Raw genomic sequence first — 22,421 nt, forward strand, 5'->3', positions numbered from 1 at the left:
CCTCTGGAAGTAACGTCAGCACAAGAACTGTTCTTCGGGGGCTTCATGAAGTGGGTTTCCATGGCCAAGCAGCCGCACAGAAGCCTAAGATCATCATGCGGACGGCCAAGCGGCCAAAAGCACTCACAAACTTCTACAGATGCACAATCGAGAGCATCCTGTCGGGCTGTACTGAACTGGCTGTCGGGCTGTACTGAACTGTACATAATTATTTTATAAAAACATGTTAGCTGACGGGCTAGTGGATCTGGTAGTGTTTGTTGAATAATAACAAACACTTAATTGAAGAATCCCTACTGTTGACCAATCACTGACAAAGAGGCGTAGACTTTGGCTTCCGACTTCGGCTTGGCTCGAGAAAAAATGTAGTGTGCACTAACAACCTAAAAAAAACTTGCCGAATACCAAAATTAACAAAAACGTCACAAAATGTCGTCAGTATAATATATGCACAAACTGCCCCGAACTGTTTCGGCTGGGAAGCATTCGGACACCTTTACAAGGATGACATGTCCTGAACAGAATCAGCCTATGTGTGTTGTATTGTGAAGAAAATTAGCTGCGGAACAGGCACTTGAACGCTCTCATGACTCCATTCTATACGCATTAAAGTTATAATTGGTTTGTCTGAAGTGCCTTTTGAAAGCCTAACACTGTGATACCGGAATTTATAACTTAGTTAGTCATGTTGGCAATAGAATAAGCATTCAAATGATGCCCACCTGACCCAGATTGCGATTTATAATAGAACGTTTTTGGATTGCGTAAACAACTACAGTAATTGTGTGACGTGGGGACGTAGGGCTGTGTGCCAAACAAAACAATTACAAGTGTGCTTACTTCAGTTCCTCAATGGCAAAGCTAGGAGAGCTAAAAAAAAACACCTTTATAGCTGAAGGGTCTTTCCTTGAGTCATAAAAGTGCATTGACATTACTTAGGAAATGTACACAGTTTGGAGAAGTGTGTGGCCACTTGGAGACACAAGTTAGACGTCACTCAAACCCTTGTAATCCTTATTTCTTATCTTGCACCTACGCTAAAATGTAATTAATATTCTTACTTTGTTACTGAATGTATCCAGAGTATTTTTTTAATTTTGTTTTTGACAAATGCTGTGAAAAGTACAGGAAATGTAAAATGCACATAAAATCAACAGTGGAAATGTTTGGATTCAGTCTTTTCAGGGGAACTGTTGTGTCCTCACCTTCTGGTCTGATAATTTCCCCATAATCTCCAAAGTGTTCTCTTTCAAATGCTGCCATGGTCAGGCATATGCTTTTTTGTATAGTTCTTCTGTTGGAAACATTTAAATTTGGCCCTGTACATATAGGTCAATTTCCTAGAGTGTAAGGGCTAAACAAAAGTCCCCCAGGAAGAAGATACTATCTCAATAGGTGCTAAAGGTAGTTAGCGTCTATGAATGGGCCATGTCCTAATTAGCCAGTTAGCTAATTTACCAAATAAGTTTTCATTACATTTCATATTCATATATTGTAAATGATGATAAACTACTACATGCATTTTGATTGTTGACATTTAGTGCTGTTTGCTGTAATACTTTTTGTTGACATGTTGAAATGAATCCCATACATCATTTCAGTTGATTTGAAATTTAAAATGAAAGGTAAAAATATCATATGTTGAAATTCTTCTTGTAGTTGGTGTGAATGCCATGTATTCTCATCAAGTCCCTCTGCAGTCGATATGAGAAGAACTGAGTAGTTTTCTTAGTTATAACTAGAATGACACATCAAAGGCTTTTCTTCAATGAAGTGCCTTATGTCCTAATAGAAATAACAATAACAACCTATCTCTCAACACAGATCTAGAGAACCAGTGCAAAGCGTTCAGGGTGAACGCGGCGGACGCCATGCCTGGCAGTGACTGGACACCGTTTGAGAAGAACCACTCCTACCGACATCGTGATTGTAGGAGGGGGCGTGGTGGGCTGGTCCGTCATCTACTGGCTGAAGCAGAAGATAATTCTGGACGGGGTGCTGGTGGTGGAGAGGGATCCCACTGTGAGTGGCCTAGGCTGTGTCGTGTGACCTCACTCATGTCCTCCAAATACATCTGAAACTCCTGTCTACCAGCGCTTTGGATAAGTTTATGCCAATGTCACAGCATTGTGGAACATACAAGCCATGTACACATTACTGAGCCAAGCAAAACCAAGGCAACTGAGCTGAATATTGATTATGCTGATTTTGATGATGCTGTGTTTCAGGTTTTAGGTACGCCACGAACACAATGACTACTGCAGAAGGTGACAATGTGGATTTCAGAGGAATCAAATATGCTAATGCAGGTATGACTCCTGATTTGTACAAGGACACTTTTCACTAAACATTAACTCTCCAATTAAGTTTCAATGTCACATGCACAAGTACAGTGAAATGCCTTTCTTGCAAACTCAAATCCCAACAATGAAAAAATGAAAAATCACATTTACATAAGTATTTAGACCCTTTACTTAGTACTTTGTTGAAGCACCTTTAGCAGCGATTACAGCCTTGAGTCTTCTTGGGTATGACGCTACAGGCTTAGCACACCTGTATTTGGGGAGTTTCGCCCATTATTTTCTGCAGATTCTCTCAAGCTCTGTCAGGTTGGATGGGGAGCGTCGCTGCACAACTATTTTCAGGTCTCTCCAGAGATGTTTGATCGGGTTCAAGTCCGGGCTCTTGCTAGGCCACTCAAGGATATTCAGAGACTTGTCCCAAAGCCACACCTGCGTTGTCTTAGCTGTGTACTTGGGGTTGTTGTCCTGTTGGAAGGTGAAATCTTCACCCCAGTCTGAGGTCCTGAGTGCTCTGGGGCAGATTTTCATCAAGGATCTCTCTGTACTTTGCTCCGTTCATCTTTCCCTCAATCCTGACTAGTCTCCATGTCCTTGCCGCTGAATAACATCCCCACAGCATGATGGTGCTACCACTATACTTCACCGTAGGGATGGTCCCAGGTTTCCTCCAAACTCCAAGCGGGCTGTCATGTGCCTATTACTGAGAAGTGGCTTCCGTTTGGCCACTCTACCACAAAGGCCTGATTGGTGGAGTGCTGCGGAGATGGTTGACCTTCTGGAAGGTTCTCCCATCTCCACAGAGGAACTCTGGAGCTCTGTCAGTGACCATCTGGTTCTTGGTCACCCCCCTGATCAAGGCCCTTCTCCCCCGATTGCTCAGTTTGGCCAGCTCTAGGAAGAGTCTTGGTGGTTCCAAACTTCTTCCATTTAAGAATGATGGAGGCCACTGTGTTCTTGGAGACCTTCAATGCTGCAGACATTTTTTTTTTTACCCTTCCCCAGATCTGTGCCTGGACACAATCCTGTCTCGGAGCTCTACGGACAATTCCTTCAACCTCATGGCTTGGTTTCTTCTCTGATATGCACTGTCAACTGTGGGACCTTATATAGACTGGTGTGTGCCTTTCCAAATCATGTCCACTCAATTGAATTTAATACAGGCGGACTTCAATCAAGTTGTAGGAACATCTCAAGGATGATCAATGGAAGCATGATGCACCTGAGCTCAATATCAATTCTCATAGCAAAGGGTCTGAATACTGATGTAAATAAGGTATTTGTGTTTTTCATTTGTAATACATTTGCAAAAAAAATTTAAACCTGTTTTCGCTTTGCCGTTATGGGGTATTGTGTGTAGATTGATGAGGAAACAAATGAATTGAATTTTAGAAAAATGCTGTAATGTAACACAATGTGGAAAAAGTCAACGGGTCTGAATAATTTCCGAATGCACTGTAGATGTGTGTAGGGGTAAAGTGACTAGGCAACAGCATATAAGATAAACAGAGTACCTACTGTGACTATTAAAACCTACCCTACCCAGAAACCGTGGATAGATGGTAGCATTCGCGCGAAACTGAACGCGCGAACCACCTCATTTAACCATGGCAAGGTGACTGGTAATAGGCCAGAATATAAATAGTGTAGTTATTCACTCCACAACGCAATCAAACAAGCTGAACATCAGTATAGAGATGAAGTTGAGTTGCAATTCAACGGCTCAGACACGAGACGTATGTGGCAGGGACGACAGACATTCATGGACTACAAAAGGAAAACCAGCCACAATTTTACATAATTGCGTATACACTTACATAGATACAGAGATCGAGATTAAAAAATGCTCAACCTCATGATGAGTATGAGGGGGGTAAGTTTAAGTTCAATTCTTACAAGCTTGTTTGGCTGGTAGCGTATTCCTTAGGTCTTTGGGGCTGCTGGTGAACCATGAAGTGCATGACACTGGAATAGTGTTTGAATGTTAAATGACGAGACAGGCATTGATGCGAGTAACCAGTCTTGTTCAGTACATCACAATACATCCGGGTATCTCAAGCACCCCGGTAAAACACATGAGTTGCAGTAATGAACATTTACCAACAGATGGCATCACTGTGCCATCTTACACCCATAACATCTTCCCTTTAATAAAATAGGACAGGAGGTGTCAATTCACTAACAAAACAAACCTAGTAATAATAATTTCCAACAGGAACAGTTTAGTATTTTTCTTTTCTTTTTTCTCTCAGGTAACAACAACACATTTTGATACTCTCTTCGCTTTTATCTCTGTCTGTCAACAATCCCTGATGGGAAACCTACAGATTAAGTATTTTTGGTGGCTGGGACAGACGCCCGCAGCGTGAAAAGACAGGGGGCTTGTCTGCGAGGACCGTTTCACCCACCCTGAGCTCAGGTAAGTCTTTTGCTGATTTGTCGTAGATGAACTTGGAGACCTGTCTTCTGTGACGTAGCTTCACCAGCACGTCTGTCACCACACATGGCTCCAGGAGAGTGCTGGCTACTGGCAGAGCTGCTTTTAAGCGCCGTGCCATGAGGCGCTGGGCCGGGCTGCTATCCATGCCTTCTGTCGGGGTATTGCGCCACTGCAGGATTGCTTTCCAGACATCTTTGCCCTCTCGCAGAGCCTTTTTGCAGAGGTTCTTTGCGGTTTTACTGCGGACTCCGCCTTTCCATTAGCTTTTGGGTGTAGTGGTGATGAAGTGACGTGTTCGAATTCCCATCCTGCAGCAAATTTTCGGAACTCAACTCCGGAGAATTGGGGTCCATTGTCTGAAATTACCCTATCTGGCTGGCCATAGCGGGCAAACTGAGCCTTGCAGCGTTTGATCGTTGTCTCTGCTGAGAGGTCGGGAGGAGGTCAATCTCCCAAAAGTCTGAGTAATGATCGACTACCAGCAGAAAGTCTTTGCCACTGTGCTGGAAGAGATCTAGACTTACTATCTGCCAGGGGCGCATCGGTAGCTCGTGGGACATCATCGTCTCTCTCTGTTGCTCACTGGCATATTCATTGCAGATTGTGCATTTACTGACATAGTCTTTGATTTCACTCTGCATTCCTGGCCAATACAGTGTGTCACGTGCTTGTCTGTAACAGGCCTCACCTCCTATGTGACTTGAGTGCACACACGCCAACATCTCAGGGCGCAGAGACCGGGGAATAACGACTCTCTGACACTTGAATATTACTCTGTTTTGAACACTGAGCTCCTCTTTGACTGGCCAATATTCTCTGACGGCTAAAGCAGTTTCTTCCTTGCAGTCGGGCCAGCCCCTCAGAATCACAGACCTCAATGCCTGGAGTTGTCCGTCCCTGTCTGTGTGCTGTCTGATTTGTATAAGGCGCTGGTCCGTAACATTGAGGTAGTCAGCCTGGTTGATGTGTTCAACATCCACTTGCTCTGTTTGTAAGCTGCACACTGCGTGTTGCTCATGCATGGAGCGTGTGTAAGTGCCTGATGCAGTAGCCCTGCTGAGCGTGTCACTCACATACATCTCTGGCCCTGGCTTATACACCACCTTGAGGTTGTAGTTTTGTAGGGCCAGTAGCATGCTCTGCAGTCGTTTTGGGGCATTCAGAAGAGGCTTGCTGAATATAGCAATAAGGGGCTTGTGATCTGTCTCTGCGGTAATATTTTTGCGCCCGTACAGGTAGTGGTGGAAGCGTTGGCATGCAAACACAATGCTGAGGCACTCCTTCTCTATCTGGGCATAGTTCTGCTCTGTTGGGGTGAGTGCCCTAGAGGCGAATGCCACAGGCTGGCCCTCCTGCATGAGGCAACAGCCAAGTCCATACTGGCTTGAGTCACTCTGAATCGTGACAGGTTTTGACAGCGGAAAATACAGCGCGTAGGGGTTGGTAATGTTCTCTATTTGCGCCGGGATTGGCTCAGTGTTCTGTCATTCATGGGGACACTACATCACCACAGAATCTACGGGTAGTGCTTGAAAATTTAAGCCCCTTAAGTGCTGCCATAGTTACATTAGAAGTGCCCATCCAAGAAGGCTCGAGGTCATTGTCCACAGATAAAATTATGTCAAATCACATATGTACCGTAGCTTTGACTGGACAGATCGTGTCAACATCATACTTTCAAAATCTTAGCTAGTAAGCTAGCAGTCAAAATCATGAATCAAGTTGACAATCTACTGGCAAATCATTTTCAATCCTTGTCATATGAAAAGAAATTATGAAGAGAAATCATAGATAAAATGTATCGGTGCTCATTGGCCAGTGGACATAATGTTACACAACAAGTTGGAAATCGCAAATTCAACAATGAGTGGTTTGGATGGAATCAGTGGCTAACTGCAAGCATTGCAAAGCAATCACTAGCTTGCTATTCAGTGGAGTGGGTGTGTGGTCCAAGTCTGGGTTTAAGGGTCTCTTTTCCAAGCTTTAAAAGGATAAACACTCAAAATTGGCATGACTTCTGCCGCGTTCGAAACAACTGGAAACTCGGAACTGGCGAATCAGAATTCAGTGAGTTCAAGACAGTGGTCCTAAAATTCTGAATCAAATGGCTAAATGATACATATTATGACCATCTTAACTTCTTTGGGCTGCAAGCCCGAAGCCGGGCACAATATGACAACAGCCACTTCAAGTGCAGGGCGCGAAATTCAAAATATATTTTTTAGAAATATTTAACTTTCACACATTAACAAGTCCAATACAGCATATGAAAGATAAACATCTTGTGAATCCAGCCAACATGTCCGATTTTTAAAATGTTTTACAGCGAAAACACCACATATATTTATGTTAGCTCACCACCAAATACAAAAAAGGACAGACATTTTTCACAGCACAGGTAGCATGCACAAAGCCAACCTAACTAACCAAGAACCAACCAAACTAACCAAGAAACAACTTCATCAGATGACAGTCTTATAACATGTTATACAATAAATCTATGTTTTGTTCGAAAAATGTGCATATTTGAGGTATAAATCAGTTTTACATTGCAGCTACCATCACAGCTACCGTCACAAATAGGACCGAAGCAGCCAGAGTAATTACAGACACCAACGTCAAATACCTAAATACTCATCATAAAACATTTCTGAAAAATCGATGGTGTATAGCAAATTAAAGACAAACATCTTGTGAATCCAGCCAATATTTCCGATTTTTTTAAGTGTTTTACAGCGAAAACACAATATAGCATTATATTAGCTTACTACAATAGCCTACCACACTACCGCATTCATTCATCAAGGCACGTTAGCGATAGCAATAGGCACGTTAGCGATAGCGAATAAACCAGCAAAAGATATATAATTTTTGACTAACCTTGATAAGCTTCATCAGATGACAGTCCTATAACATCAGGTTATACATACACTTATGTTTTGTTCGAAAATGTGCATATTTAGAGCTGAAATCAGTGGTTATACATTGTGCTAACGTAGCATCTTTTTCCCAGAATGTGCGGATATTTTTATGGCACTCAACTATTCTGACCAAATAACTATACATAAACGTTACTAAAAAATACATGTTGTATAGGAAATGATAGATACACTAGTTCTTAATGCAATCGCCGTGTTAGAATTCTAAAAATAACTTCATTACGACATCCAGCTTAGGTATAGCGAGAGAGTACCCAAAATCTGGGCGCAAACGACTATTTCACATGTTCGACAGATATATGAAATAGCATCATAAAATGGGTCCTACTTTTGATGATCTTTCATCAGAATGTTGTACAAGGGGTCCTTTGTCGGGAACAATCGTTGTTTGGATTTAGAATGTCCTCTTCTCCAGTCAATTAGCACGGAAAGCTAGCAAAGTAGCGCGAAGCTCTCCTTCCTGAACAAAGGCACACAACGCAACACGCCTAACGTCCCGAATAAATTTCAATAATCTAATAAAACTATATTGAAAAAACATACTTTACGATGATATTGTCACATGTATCAAATAAAATCAAAGCCGGAGATATTAGTCGTCTATAACGACAGCTTATCAGAAGGCAAAACCAGGTCCCTTCACACGCTCTCCAGAAAACAGGAAACTGGTGACACGTCATCACGAGAGCTTTTATTCGACCACCGATCAAGTTATACACTCCATTTCTTCTCTCACTGCCTGTCGACATCTAGTGGAAGACGTATGAAGTGCATGTATTCTAATAAATATCAAGGACCTTTATAGGCAGGCCCTAGAACAGAGCATCGATTTCAGATTTTCCACTTCCTGTCAGGAAGTTTGCTGCAAAATGAGTTCTGTTTTACTCACAGATATAATTCAAACGGTTTTAGAAACTAGAGAGTGTTTTCTATCCAATAGTAATAATAATATGCATATTGTACGAGCAAGAATTGAGTACGAGGCCGTTTGAAATGGGCACCTTTTATCCGGCTACTCAATACTGCCCCTGCAGCCCAAACAGGTTAAAACAATGTCTTATGTTAGCTTAGTAGTTATTGCGATATAAGTGCTTAGACCTACAAGGGTCAAAACTGTAAATAGGCCACACAGGAACATTTAATGTCATCTTGGTAAGCCACTCCAGTGTAGATTTGGCCTTGAATGATTGACCTGCTGAAAGGGGAATTCATATCCCAGTGTCTGTTGGATAGCAGACTGAACCAGGTTTTCCTCTAGGATTTTGCCTGTGCTTAGTTGTATTGCATTTCTTTTTATCCTAAAAAAACTCCCTAGTCCTTGCCGATGACAAGCATACCCATAACATGATGCAGCCACCAACATGCTTGAAAATATGAAGAGTTGTACTCAGTGATGTTTTGTGTTGGATTTGCCCCAAACATAATTCTTTGTATTCAGGACAAAAAGTTAATTCCTTTGCTTAAAGCACATCAGAAGGCTATAAACAACTTCTCTGACAGAAAACAGCCTATGTGACATCGATATTAGTTTTTGTCATAAAGTCAGTGTCGTCCAAAACTGAGTTTTTTTTAAAGTCAGTTCGTCATGACTTACTTGAGGGTTGGGTTTTGATTTAGACTATGCTCACTTGCCAACTAACACGGGATACACAGCTGGGGTGTTTGCGCGCTATCCAATCCTACTACATAACACACAAACAGCAGACAGTTGCCCAACAGTGCAGCGGATCAGATTTGTCTTTTTTTACATAAGACAACACATCACGCATTTTTTACTTGCGAAATACTGGACCAAACACCTTAGCTAGATGTAAAATTGATGTAAAACTTAAACCTCTGCAAAAATGAAAAAATGTATTACAGATTTCTTGAGTTATTTTATTTTGAGGAAGTGATACTGGCTTTGTTCCTATGGTGTCTCATGGGAGACAAACATTACAACAATAACTGCCACATCGACATCCTGACACCCACTATTATTGATGTCACGTTCGTCATAAGGAGTAGACCAAGATGCAGCGTGGTATGTTTCCATCCTTTATTATGGAATAGAAAACTTCAACCAACAAAACGAACAAACGAAACGTGAAGCTAAATAATAATGCTCACAGGCAACTATACATAGACAAGATCCCACAAAGCACAATGGGAAAATGGCTACCTAAATATGATCCCCAATCAGAGAAAACGATAAACAGCTGCCTCTGATTGGGAACCATACTAGGCCAACATAGAAATATAATTCACCTAGATAACCCACCCTTAAATCACACCCCGACCTAACCAACATAGAGAATAAAAGCTCTCTATGGTCAGGGCGTGACAATTGAACACAGAATGAGTCCATGCAACTGATTTGTTAAGCAAATTTTTACTCCTGAACTTATTTAGGCTTGCCATAACAAAGGTGTTAAATACTTGACTCAAGACATTTCAGCTTTTAATTTTAAAATGAATTTGTTAACATTTCTCAAAACAAAATACAATTTTTGCTTTATGGGGTATTGTGTGTAGATCAGTGACACAAATACTTAATTTAATTCATAACATTCAGGCTGTATCAATTTTTGGGGGAAAAGTTAAAGGATGTGAATACTTTCTGAAGGTGCTGTATATGGTTCTTATCATGACACAAGGCGAGACCCAGATGCATACACAGGAGGCAGATGGTTGGAGTCTTATAATGTTATATTAATCCAAAAAGGGGTAGGCAAGAGAATGGTCGTGTACAGGCAAAAGGTCAAAACCAGTTCAGAGTCCAATAGGTACCGAAGGGCAGGCAGATTCAAGGTCAGGGCAGGCAGGATGATCAGGCAGGTGGATAAGTAGTCCAGAGTCAGGCAGTGGTCAAAACCGGGAAGACTAGCAAAAGAGAATAGAAAAGGGGTACGGGTGGAAAAACACACTGGTTGACTTGAACATACAAGACGAACTGGCATAGAGAGACAGGAAACACAGGGATAAATACACTGAGGAAAATAAGCGACACCTGGAGGGGGTGGAGAAAATCACAGGGACAGGTGAAACGGATCAGGGCGTCACAGTTCTAGCCCAGCAGCTTAATTTGATGTAGGCCCAACCAATGGTTGTTTGGAGCTGAGCTAGGCCTAGTCTTATTTTCAGGCCATCACATTCTTTGTCAACACGACTTGTTTTTATCACATTCAGAACATGTTTAGCTGAAGTGTTTCACTGAAGGCCTGTTTCAGGGCTTTAGTGAACCACGAAACGGACGTCCGTTTCAGAGCAATGGAAATGTATAATCATACATTAATCATTGCTACCCATCCCGGATCCGGGAGCATCCTCATCAAAAAAGCTGACTAGCATAGCCTAGCCTAACGCGACAGGGATATCATATAATATAATTTTCATGAAATCACAAGTCCAATACAGCAAATGAAAGATAAACATCTTGTGAATCCAGCCATCATTTCCGATTTTTAAAATGTTTTACAGCGAAAACACAATATGTATTTCTATTAGCTAACCACAATAGCCAAAGACTCAACCGCATATTTTCACCATTTTTTTACCGCATAGGTAGCTATCACAAAACCGACCAAATAGAGATATAATTAGTCACTAATCAAGAAACAACTTCATCAGATGACAGTCTTATAACATGTTATACAATAAATCTATGTTTTGTTCGAAAATGTGCATATTTGAGGTATAAATCATAGTTTTACATTGCAGCTACCATCAAAAATATCACCAAAGCAGCCAGCCAATAATTACAGAGAGCAACGTGAAATACCTAAATACTCATCATAAAACATTTATGAAAAATACATGGTGTACAGCAAATGAAAGATAAACATCTTGTGAATCCAGCCAATATTTCCGATTTAAGTGTTTTACAGCGAAAACACAATATAGCATTATATTAGCTTACCACAATAGCCAAACACACAACCGCATTCATTCACCGCAAAGGTAGCGATCGCAAAAAAACAGCAAAAGATATAAAATTAATCACTAACCTTGACCAACTTCATCAGATGACAGTCCTATAACATCAGGTTATACAATACACTTATGTTTTGTTCGAAAATGTGCATATTTTGAGCTGCAAACCGTGGTTATACATTGTGAATATGTAGCATCGATTCACCAGAATCTCCGGAGATATTTTGGACAGTCACCTAATCTAATCAAAGAACTCATCATAAACTTTACTAAAAAATACATGTTGGACAGCAAATGAAAGATACACTAGTTCTTAATGCAATCGCCGTGTTAGGTTTTTAAAAATAACTTTACCATAACAAACAGCTTACGTTATAGCGAGACAGCGCCCGCAAAAAGGAAGGAAAATAGGACTAAACTTTTTCCACAGAAATACGAAATAACATCATAAATGGTTCTTACTTTTGCTGAGCTTCCATCAGAATCTTGTACAAGGAGTCCTTTGTCCAGAATAAATCGTTGTTTGGTTTTAGAATGTCCTCTTCTCCTGTCGAATTAGCAACCTTAGCTAGCCAAGTGGTGCGAAGATGTCCATCTTCACCTAACGCAGAGAACGGAAAACTCCAAAACTCCCGATAAATGTTGAATAATCTGATAAAACTATATTGAAAAAACATACTTTACGATGATATTATCACTTGTATCAAATAAAATCAAAGCCGGAGATATTAGCCGTCTATACCGAACGCTTTTCAGAAGCCAATGCTGATGTCCTTCAGCATTGGTAGACAAAGGAAATTGTGGTCACGTCATTCCAAGAGCTCTTGTTCGACCTCAGATCAAGCTAGACACCCCATTCCTCCTCCCACTGCCTGTTGACATCTAGTGGAAGGCGTATGAAGTGCATGTATATCCATAGATTTCAAGCAATTGAATAGGAAGGCCCTGGAACAGAGCCTCGATTTCAGATTTTTCACTTCCTGTCAGGAAGTTTGCTGCAAAATGAGTTCTGTTTTACTCACAGATATAATTCAAACGGTTTTAGAAACTTGAGAGTGTTTTCTATCCAATAGTAATAATAATATGCATATTGTACGATCTAGAATAGAGTACGAGGCAGTTTAATTTGGGCACGATTTTTTACAAAGTGGAAACAGCGCCCCCATATTGACAAGAAGTAAAACAAACTCATTACATTGTGATGGACATTTTATGGTGTGTATGTGATTGTATGTTTAGAACAATGCAGCTCTTGTAATAACCTGTCTTGGTTGGCTTCAAGCATGTGACTGGTTGAGTGCACAGAGGAAACCACACTTTCACTCATAAGCAATTTGGTAGTACGCCCAGAACATTGCTCTGCAAACTAGAAGGAGTGATACACTATGTCAGTTTCAAGGTAAGAAGCCTTCATGTGGTATCAGTCTGTCACATACAGAAACCATCTATGCTTGTGTAGCAGTATAAAATAACTGAATGGGAACATCCTCTTCAGAGTTTTCATCAAGCTTGTATTGAGTTTGTGAACCTCTCCTTGCGTTAATAAAGATTGCTTCATTTACTTTGAGTTTGAGTCCTTAGTGGTGAATTTCCACAACAGTATTTAACTTAGCCTGGGTGTTTAAGTTTGGTGTGTGGTCACGTAAGAATGAAAGGAATTAGAAAAGCAGAAACGACACATTTGTAGTTTCCTCCTTTTCAGAGCTTCCCATCAGAGACTGAAAGAGTTAGATTCTGCAGCACTCTCTCAAACACACAGATGAGCTTCGAGATGAACTACTCTGTGATTATTCTGATTCTCACTGGAGCCGTTTGCACTTCTGCAGAAAGTAAGAGTTTGATTTATGTTTTATGCTGTACTAGTGTAAATGCCTTTGTTCATGTTTGATATACACTACCGGTCCAAAATTTTTAGAACACACACTCATTCAAGGGTTTTTCTTTATTTTTACTATTTTCTACATTGTAGAATAATAGTGAAGACATCAAAACTATGAAATAACACATATGGAATCATGTAGTAACCAAAAAAGTGTTACACAAATCAAAATATATTTTATATTTGAGATTCTTCAAATAGCCACCCTTTGCATTGATGACAGCTTTGCACACTCTTGGCATTCTCTCAACCAGCTTCATAAGGTTGTCACCTGGAATGCATTTCAATTAACAGGTGTTTCTTCTTAAAAGTTCATTTGTGGAATTTCTTTCCTTCTTAATGCATTTGAGCCAATCAGTTGTGTATTATGGCAAGAACAGCTCAAATAAGCAAAGAGAAACGACAGTCCATCATTACTTTAAGACATGAAGGTCAGTCAATAGCGGACATTTCAAGAACTTGGAAAGTGAAGTCGCAAAAACCATCAAGTGCTATGATAAAACTTGCTCTCATGAGGACTGCCACAGGAATGGAAGCTCCAGAGTTACCTCTGCTGCAGAGGATAAGTTCATTAGAGTTACCAGCCTCAGAAGTTTTATTTTTTTATTTTACTAGGCAAGTTAAGAACAAATTATTATTTTCAATGATGGTCTAGGAACAGTGGGTTAACTGCCTTGTTCAGGGGCAGAATGACAGATTTTTACCTGGTCAGCTCAGGGATTTGATCTTGCAACCTTGCGGTTATTAGTCCAACGCTCTAACCACTAGGCTACCTGCCGCCCCGGATACATCTCAATATCAACTGTTCAGAGGAGACTGTGTGAATCAGGCCTTCATGGTCAAACTGCTGCAAAGAAACCACTACTAAAGGACACCAATAAGAAGAAGAGACTTGCTTATGCCAAGAAACATGAGCAATGGACATTAGACTGGTGGAAACTTGTCCTTTGTTCTGGAGTCCAAATTGGAGATTTTTGGTTCCAACCGCCGTGTCTTTGTGAGACGCAGTGTGGGTGAACGGATGATCTCCGCATGTGTATTTCCCACCGTTGTGGGAGACGAGAAGCAAGTACAGGGTGTGGATTTAATAATAAATAGACTTGAAACAAAACAATAACAGCGTCTGGACAGAAAAACACAACAACATTAATGCTGACTCCGGAATGAAAGTGACAGATATAGGGGAGGTAAATCCAGGTGAGTCCGATAATTAAGCGCAGGTGCGCGTAACGATGGTGGCAGGTGTGTGTAATGATGAGTGAACTGATGACCTCGAGCACCAGAGAGGGGGAGCGGGAGCAGACGTGACAACCGTAAAGCATGGAGGAGGAGGTGTTATGGTGTGGGGGTGCTTTGCTGGTGACACTGTCTGTGATTTATTTAGAATTCAAGGCACACTTAACAAGCATGGCCACCACAGCATTCTGCAGCGATACGCCATCCCATCTGGTTTGGGCTTAGTGGGTCTATCATTTGTTTTTCAACGACCCAACACATCAAATCAAATGAAACTGTATTGGTCACATACACATGGTTAGCAGATGTTAATGCAAGTGTAGCAAAATGCTTGTGCTTCTAGTTCCGACAGTGCAGTAATATCTAACAAGTAATCTAACAATTCCACAACAACTACCTAATACACACAAATCTAAGTAAAGGGATGGAATAAGAATATGACATATACATATATGGATGAGCGAACACACCTCAAGGCTGTGTAAGGGCTATTTTACCAAGAAGGAGTGTGATGCATCAGATGACCTGGCCTCCACTATCCCCTGACCTCAACCAAATTGAGATGGTTTGGGATGAGTCGGACTGTAGAGTGAATGAAAAGCAGCCAACAAGTACTCAGCATATGTGGGACCTCCTTCAAGACTGTTGGAAAAGTATTCCAGGTGAAGCTGGTTGAGAGAATGTCAAGAGTGTGCAAAGCTTTCATTAAGGCAAAGGGTAGCTATTTGAAGAATCTCAAATATAAAATATATTTTGATTTGTTTAACACTTTTTTGGATACTACATCATTCCATATGTGTTATTTCATAGTTTTGATGTCTTCACTATTATTCTACAATGTAGAAAATCGTTTTTTTTTAAATAGAAAAACCTTTGAATGAGTATGTGTTCTAAAACTTTTGACCGGTAGTGTAGATATTACCATCCTGGAAAAATTATATAAACCTCAGTTGATTAATTTGAAGTAACGTGTTTTCCCCCCATTTCAGTTCATCATGAAATTCACTTTATCTACGGATGCTTTGAGTCAAGTGATCCTGCGGTGGGACTTGAGATTGATGGAGATGAAGTCGTCTATGGTGACTTCAATAAAAACAGTACTAGATGTCTAATAGCAGATGTAGTGTTTACATTACCTAAATTCATATCTATTACACCAGAGGATAAAGAAAGGGCTTGTGAATATGCTACCATTAGCAGAGTTTGGTGCAAAAACTGTGTCGCATGGGGCAAACTGTCTGAACCGAAAATACCAAAAATCAAAGGTAAGTGAAGATTGATGGGAATGTCTCACATAAACTGATAAATAATCAGTGATTCAATATGATTTGTGCATCTCCAAAATCAATCTTTGTCAGAGTGGTCTGTCAAGCGGAGTTAATGTCATATACTATGCATGCCAGTCTCTCTTGGCTAAAGGTTGAGGAGAGACTGACTGCATCACTTCTTCTTTTTATAAGAAACATTAATGAGTTGAAAATCCCAAACTTACACACAGCCCTGACACACACTTACCCCACCACACATGCCACCAGGGGTCTTTTCACAGTCCCTAAATCCAGAACAAACTCAAGAAAGCGTACAGTTCCATCTCATATTGCTCAAATGAACAGCAAACCTGGTTAAAAAAAACAGATAAAGCCTCACAGCACACACCTCACAGCACAACGCCTCTCCCCTATTTGACATAGATTGTTTGTGTGTACATTATGTGTTGATATGTAGGCTACGTGTGCCTTTTTTAAATGGATATAGTTCTGTCCTTGATCTGTTCTTGTCTTTATGTTCTTTATTATGTAATGTTTCATGTTTTGTGTGGACCCAAGGAAGAGTAGCTGCTGCTTCGCAACAGCTAATGGGGATCCTAATAAAATACCAAATACCAAATATGCTATCTTTTGAGTAGGTCTATGTACAGTATCTGCCTTAATCCCAAATGAATGGGACAATAGGCACTGACATTTCGAAAGTCTGACAAACTTCAATTTTTGAGTGAATACAGTTTCAGGCTTTTGTTGCCCTCCAGATGCCCCTGAGAGCACCATCTACCCCAGGGATGAGGTGGAACTGGGGGTGGAGAACACCCTCATCTGCTTTGTGAATGATTTCTTTCCCCCGCCTGTCAAAGTCAACTGGACCAAGAATGGAATGGAGGTGACTGAGGGATTATCTCTCAGTCGTTACTATCCTAATAAAGATGGAACGTTCCACCAGTTCTCCAGGCTGAGTTTCACCCCACAAAAGGAAGACGTCTACATCTGCGCTGTGGCGCACACGGCCCTGAAGGACCCCAAAACCAGGGGTGAGAGAGGACATAATATTTTTGTACATGGTTCTATACTGAACAAAAATATAAACGCAACGTGCAACAATTTCAACGAGTTACAGTTCATATAAGAAAATTAGAAAATTAATTAAATTCATTAGGCCCTAATCTATGGATTTCACATGACTGGGAAGGCAGCGCAGCCAGGGGAGGCCATAGGCCCACCCACTGGGGAGCCAGGCCCAGCCAATCAGATGTGTCCGGGTGGCTGGTCTTAGACGATCCCGCCAGGGCGGAAGCCGGATGTTGAGGTCCTGGATTGGCGTGGTTACATGTGATCTGCAGTTGTGAGACCGGTTGGACATACACCAAATTCTCAAAAATTACGTTGGAGGTGGCTTATGGCAGAGAAATTAACATTAAATTCTCTGGCAACAGCTCTGGTGGACATTCTTGCAGTCAGCATGCCAACTGCATGTTCCCTCAGAACTTGAGACATCTATGGCATTGTGTTGTGTGACAAAACTGCACATTTTAGAGTGACCTTTTATTGTCCCAAGAACTAGGTGCACCTGTGTAATGATCATGCTGTTTAATCAGCTTTTTGATATGCCACACCAGTCAGGTGGATGGATTATCTTGGCAAAGCGAAATGCTCACTAATAGGGATGTAATGAAATTTGTGGACAAAAGTGGAAAATGTCTGGGGTCTTTTATGTTGCGTTTATATTTTTGTTCAGTATATTTACTTTAATATTAAACCTTAAGAAGGAACTCAAACAACTCTGAAATTGAGACCTGAAACAAGCCATTCCAAGGCAGTGTGTGATGAGTGGTTGTGTATTGTGCTGATTCTGGTGACACATCTTGTCTTCCAGAATATAAGGTCAGTGGGTCCAGTGCTGGTCCTGGTCCTGCTGTATTCTGTGGAGTGGGCCTCACTCTTGGGCTGCTGGGGGTGGCTACTGGAATATTCTTCATCTACAAAGGAAAGAGAGCCACTGAGTCTCAGGAAAAAAGATGGGAAGTGAGGCACTGGACTAGAGAGATCTAGCCATTACGATTGAAGCAATTAAGTGTCATAATCATCACATTACATTCTGCACAATATTGGTAAATCACAGTCAATACTGTACGCCATTACTCGCTGTTGATTTCTGTCTATTTGAAAAAGTGTAGAAGGTTAGTTGTATTTTTTAGAATAAGTATTTTTTTTACAATAAAAAATAAATAAATTGGGAGATACTGTAAGGTTCTGCTTTTCTTTTCTTAGTCAACCTTGTGTTCTTTTTCTTTGTGTTCTTGAACGTAGCCCTATCTTTCATTTTTGTTCATTGATTTCTCCTGTGATCATTTCTCACCTGGTCTCATCAGCTCCCTATTTAGTTCAGGTCTTTCTGTTTGTATGGTTGTGAGGTATTGTTTGTTTTTGACTGCCTACCTGTGTTTGACCATTGCCTGCCTGTGACCACGATTCCTGCCTTCTGCGAAGGCTTAATAACCTCTTTGGGCTAGGTGGGACACTAGCGCCCCCACCACGACAACATCCGGTGAAATTGCACAGCGCAAATTTCAAAATACAAAAATCGTAATATTAAACATTCATGAAAATACAAGTGTCTTACATCGTTTAAAAGCTTAACTTCTTGTTAATCCAACCGCGTTGTCATATTTCAAAAAGGCTTTACGGCGGAAGCATACAATGCGATTATCTCCGGAAAGCGCCCCGCATACACCAGCATTAAAAACATTTCCAAACAAGCAGAGGCTTCACAAAAATCGGAAATAGCAATAAAATAAATCACTTACCTTTGAAGATCTTCCTCTGTTTCCAATCCCAAGGGTCCCAGCTACACAACAAATGGTAGTTTTGTTACATGAAGTCATTCTTTAAATCCCAAAAAAGTCAGTTTAGTTGGCGCGTTTGATTCAGTAATCCACCCGTTCCACTCGTTCAACATGCAGACAAAGGAATCCCAAAAGTTACCGGTAAACTTCGTCCAAACAAGTCAAACAACATTTCTAATCAATCGTCAGATACCCTAATATGTAAATAAATGATTACATTTAAGACGGAATGTAGTATGTTCAATACCGGAGATAAATAACGAAGTGCCTTTCTAAAGACTGTTGACATCTAGTGGAAGCCATAGGAACTGCAATCTGGGAGGAATTCCTTTGAATATCCCATAGACAAGCATTGGAATGGCCTGTGACCTCAAATTTTTTTTATTCTGGATGGATTCTCCTTGGGTTTTCACCTGCCATATCAGTTCTGTTATACTCACAGACATTACTTTAACAGTTCTAGAAACTTCAGAGTGTTTTCTATCCAATGTTACCAATTATATGCATATCCTAGCTTCCGGGCCTGAGTAACAGGCAGTTTACTTTGGGCACGTCAGTTATCCGAACTACCGAATACTGCCCCCGGGCCTTAAGCATCTGTCGCACCCTGCGCGTGAATCTACACCTTTTTCTCCCTGAGTATTCATTACAGATACAGTACCTGTCAAAATTTTGGACACACCTACTCATTCAAGGGTTTTTTCTTGTAGTAACCAAAAAAGTGTTAAACAAATAAATATATATATATAAATATATATATATATATATATAATATTTGAGATTCTCAAAGTAGCCACCCTTAGCCTTGATGACATCTTTGCACACTCTTGGCCTTCTCTCAACCAGCTTCACCCGGAATGCTTTTCCAACTGCCTTGAAGGAGTTCCTACATACGCTGAGCACTTGTTGGCTGCTTTTCCTTCACTCTGCGGTCCAACTCATCACAAACAATCTCAATTGGGTTAAGGTCGGGTGATGGTGGAGGCCAGGTCATCTGATGCAGCACTCCCATCACTCTGCTTCTTGGTCAAATAACCCTTACACAGCCTGGAGGTGTGTTGAGTCATTGTCCCACTAAGCCCAAACCAGATGTGGTAACCATGCTGGTTAAGTGTGTCTTCTAAATAATCACTGACAGTGTCACACGCAAAACACCCCCACACCATCACACCTCCTCCTCCATGCTTCACGGTGGGAACCACACATGCGGAGATCATCCGTTCACCTATTCTGCGTCTCACAGAGGCACGTCGGTTAGAACCAAAAATCTCACATTTGGACTCATCAGACCAGATTTCCACTGGTCTAACGTCCATTGCTCATGTTTCTTCGTCTTCTTATTGGTGTCCTTTAGTAGTGGTTTCTTTTCAGCAATTCAATCATGAATGCCTGATTCACACAGTCTTCTCTGAACAGTTGATGTTGAGATGTATCTGTTACTTGAACTCTGTGAAGCATTTATTTGTGCTGCAATTTCTGAGGCGGGGAACTAATGAACTTATCCTCTGCTGCAGAGGTAACTCTGGGTCTTCCTTTCCTGTGGCGGTTCTCATGAGAGCCAGTTTCATCATAGCGCTTGATGGTTTTTCCGACTGCACTTGAAGAAACTTTCAAAGTTCTTGAAATGTTCTGTATTGACTGACCTTCAAGTCTTAAATTAATGATGGACTGTCATTTCTCTTTGCTTATTTGAGCTGTTCTTGCCATAATATGGACTTGGTCTTTTACCAAATAGAGCTATGTTCTGTGTTCCACCCCTACCTTGTCACAACACAACTTATTGGCTCAAACGCATTAAGAAGGAAAGAAATTCCACAAATTAACAAGGCACACCTGCTAATTGAAATGCATTCCAGGTGACTACCTCATGAAACTGGTTGAGAGAATGCCAAGAGTGTGCAAAGCTGTTATCAAGGCGAAGGCTGGCTACTTTGAAGAATCTGTTTCATACTTTTTTGGTTACTACATGATTTCATATGTGTTATTTCATAGTTTTGATGTCTTCACTATTATTCTACAATGTAGATAATAGTAAATATAAAGAAAAACCCTTGAATGAGTAGGTGTGTCCAAACTTTTGACTAGTACTGTACATTCCGAAGCTTATTCAAATGTAAATGTTCTGACTTACAAAAAACATTTGACCACTGCTATGTTTTTTTCTGGAATTAATTTAATTATGTGTCGGGCTTTTTGTGTGAGCGAGGTTTGAAAGTACTGAACTTTCAACAGTGCATTACATTACACAGCAGTGTATCCTGGATGAGGGTGTTAATAACAAAACTGCAGTCCCACTGTGTGTGCTGAGTCATCCAGTATTTTGCTGTGGAGTGTTTGTTTGTTCTCTTTTCCCATTTCTTTGTTATGTTTCTGTCTTAATTCAGTTCAGAATTTCTGTCTTAATTCTCCATTGATGGAGAATGGTTGCAAGTGCTGTCCTCCATGTATTAATATAATAATATTCGGAAATCTACTTTGTGAATTTAACAGTAACAAACAGGACCCTCTTTTTGAGGTGTGCAGTGAGTTAAAAGTATGTTCCTGAATTAAGTTTTGTACATTAGGGGATTCTTAGCGACATTTTTAGCTTCCCGAAATCTCATGAAACTATCTCCTCCACCTTCACATGACTGGTGCCTCCCCTTGCAGTTTTCCAAATGTCACGTTCCTGACCTGTTTTCTGTTAGTTTTGTATGTGTTAGTTGGTCAGGACGTGAGTTTGGGTGGGCAGTCTATGTTTTCTGTTTCTATGTTGGTTTAAGGGTGACCTGATATGGCTCTCAATTAGAGGCAGGTGGTTTTCATTTCCTCTGATTGAGAGTCATATTAAGGTAGGTGTTTTCACACTGTTTGTTGTGGGTGGTTGTCTCCTGTGTCTGTGTAAGTGTATGTTACGCCACACGGGACTGTTTTCGGTTTTGTTTGTTCGTTCGTTTTTATGTAGTCAGTTTTCCTGTTATTGCGTTCTTCACGTTATATGTAAGTTCGTGTCCAGGTCTGTTGACTGCGTTTGTTATTTTGTAAATTCTCAAGTGTTTCGTGTTCGTCGTGTTTTCTGTTTTTGTTTAATAAATATTATGTCGAACTACAACGCTGCAGTTTGGTCAAATCACTACTCCTCCTTTTCGGATGAAGAGGAGGAGGAACGCCGTTACAGAACCACCCACCGATCCAGAACCAAGCAGCGTGAGTTCGAGCAGTGGACATGGGAGGACGTGTTAAATGGAAAAGGTTGCTACACATGGGAGGAGATCCGAGCTGGAAGAGATCGCCTTCCATGGGAACAGCTGGAGGCGATTAGGAGAGCGGAGGCAACGGGAGAGAGAGACCGTGAAGAAACCCCAAAAATGTATTGGGGGGGGGCTAAGAGGTAGTGGGCCAAGGGCAGGTAGGAGACCTGCGCCCACTTCCCAGGCTAACCGTGGAGAGCGGGAGTACGGGCAGACGCCGTGTTACGCAGTAGAGCGCACGGTGTCTCCTGTACGTGTGCATAGCCCGGTGCGGGTTATTCCACCTCCCCGCACTGGTAGGGCTAGATTGGGCATTGAGCCAGGTGCCATGATGCCGGCTCAACGCGTCTGGTCTCCAGTGCGTCTCCTCG

The 22,421-nt window shown here is 41.2% G+C and overlaps 1 protein-coding gene across 1 annotated transcript; it reads left to right on the top strand.

Annotated features, from left to right (window-relative positions):
- Positions 1–13,332: 13,332 nt before the first annotated feature.
- Positions 13,333–18,145, top strand: LOC120044372 (H-2 class II histocompatibility antigen, A-Q alpha chain-like). Its single transcript, XM_038988998.1, has 4 exons — positions 13,333–13,420; positions 15,696–15,971; positions 16,733–17,008; positions 17,851–18,145. The coding sequence occupies exons 1-4, from the start codon at positions 13,351–13,353 to the stop codon at positions 18,024–18,026; spliced, it is 798 nt and encodes a 265-aa protein (XP_038844926.1). The 5' UTR covers positions 13,333–13,350; the 3' UTR covers positions 18,027–18,145.
- Positions 18,146–22,421: the final 4,276 nt, after the last annotated feature.

Source organism: Salvelinus namaycush, chromosome 3, assembly GCF_016432855.1.
Source record: "Salvelinus namaycush isolate Seneca chromosome 3, SaNama_1.0, whole genome shotgun sequence".
NCBI lineage: Eukaryota > Metazoa > Chordata > Actinopteri > Salmoniformes > Salmonidae > Salvelinus > Salvelinus namaycush.

Bases quoted from the DNA above. Each gene is read 5' to 3' on its own strand.
- LOC120044372 (XM_038988998.1), top strand. From the start codon at position 13,351: ATGAGCTTCGAGATGAACTACTCTGTGATTATTCTGATTCTCACTGGA. The intron at 13,421-15,695 runs GTAAGAGTTTGA...CCCCCATTTCAG, and splicing joins CGTTTGCACTTCTGCAGAAA to TTCATCATGAAATTCACTTT. The intron at 17,009-17,850 runs GTGAGAGAGGAC...CTTGTCTTCCAG, and splicing joins GAAGGACCCCAAAACCAGGG to AATATAAGGTCAGTGGGTCC.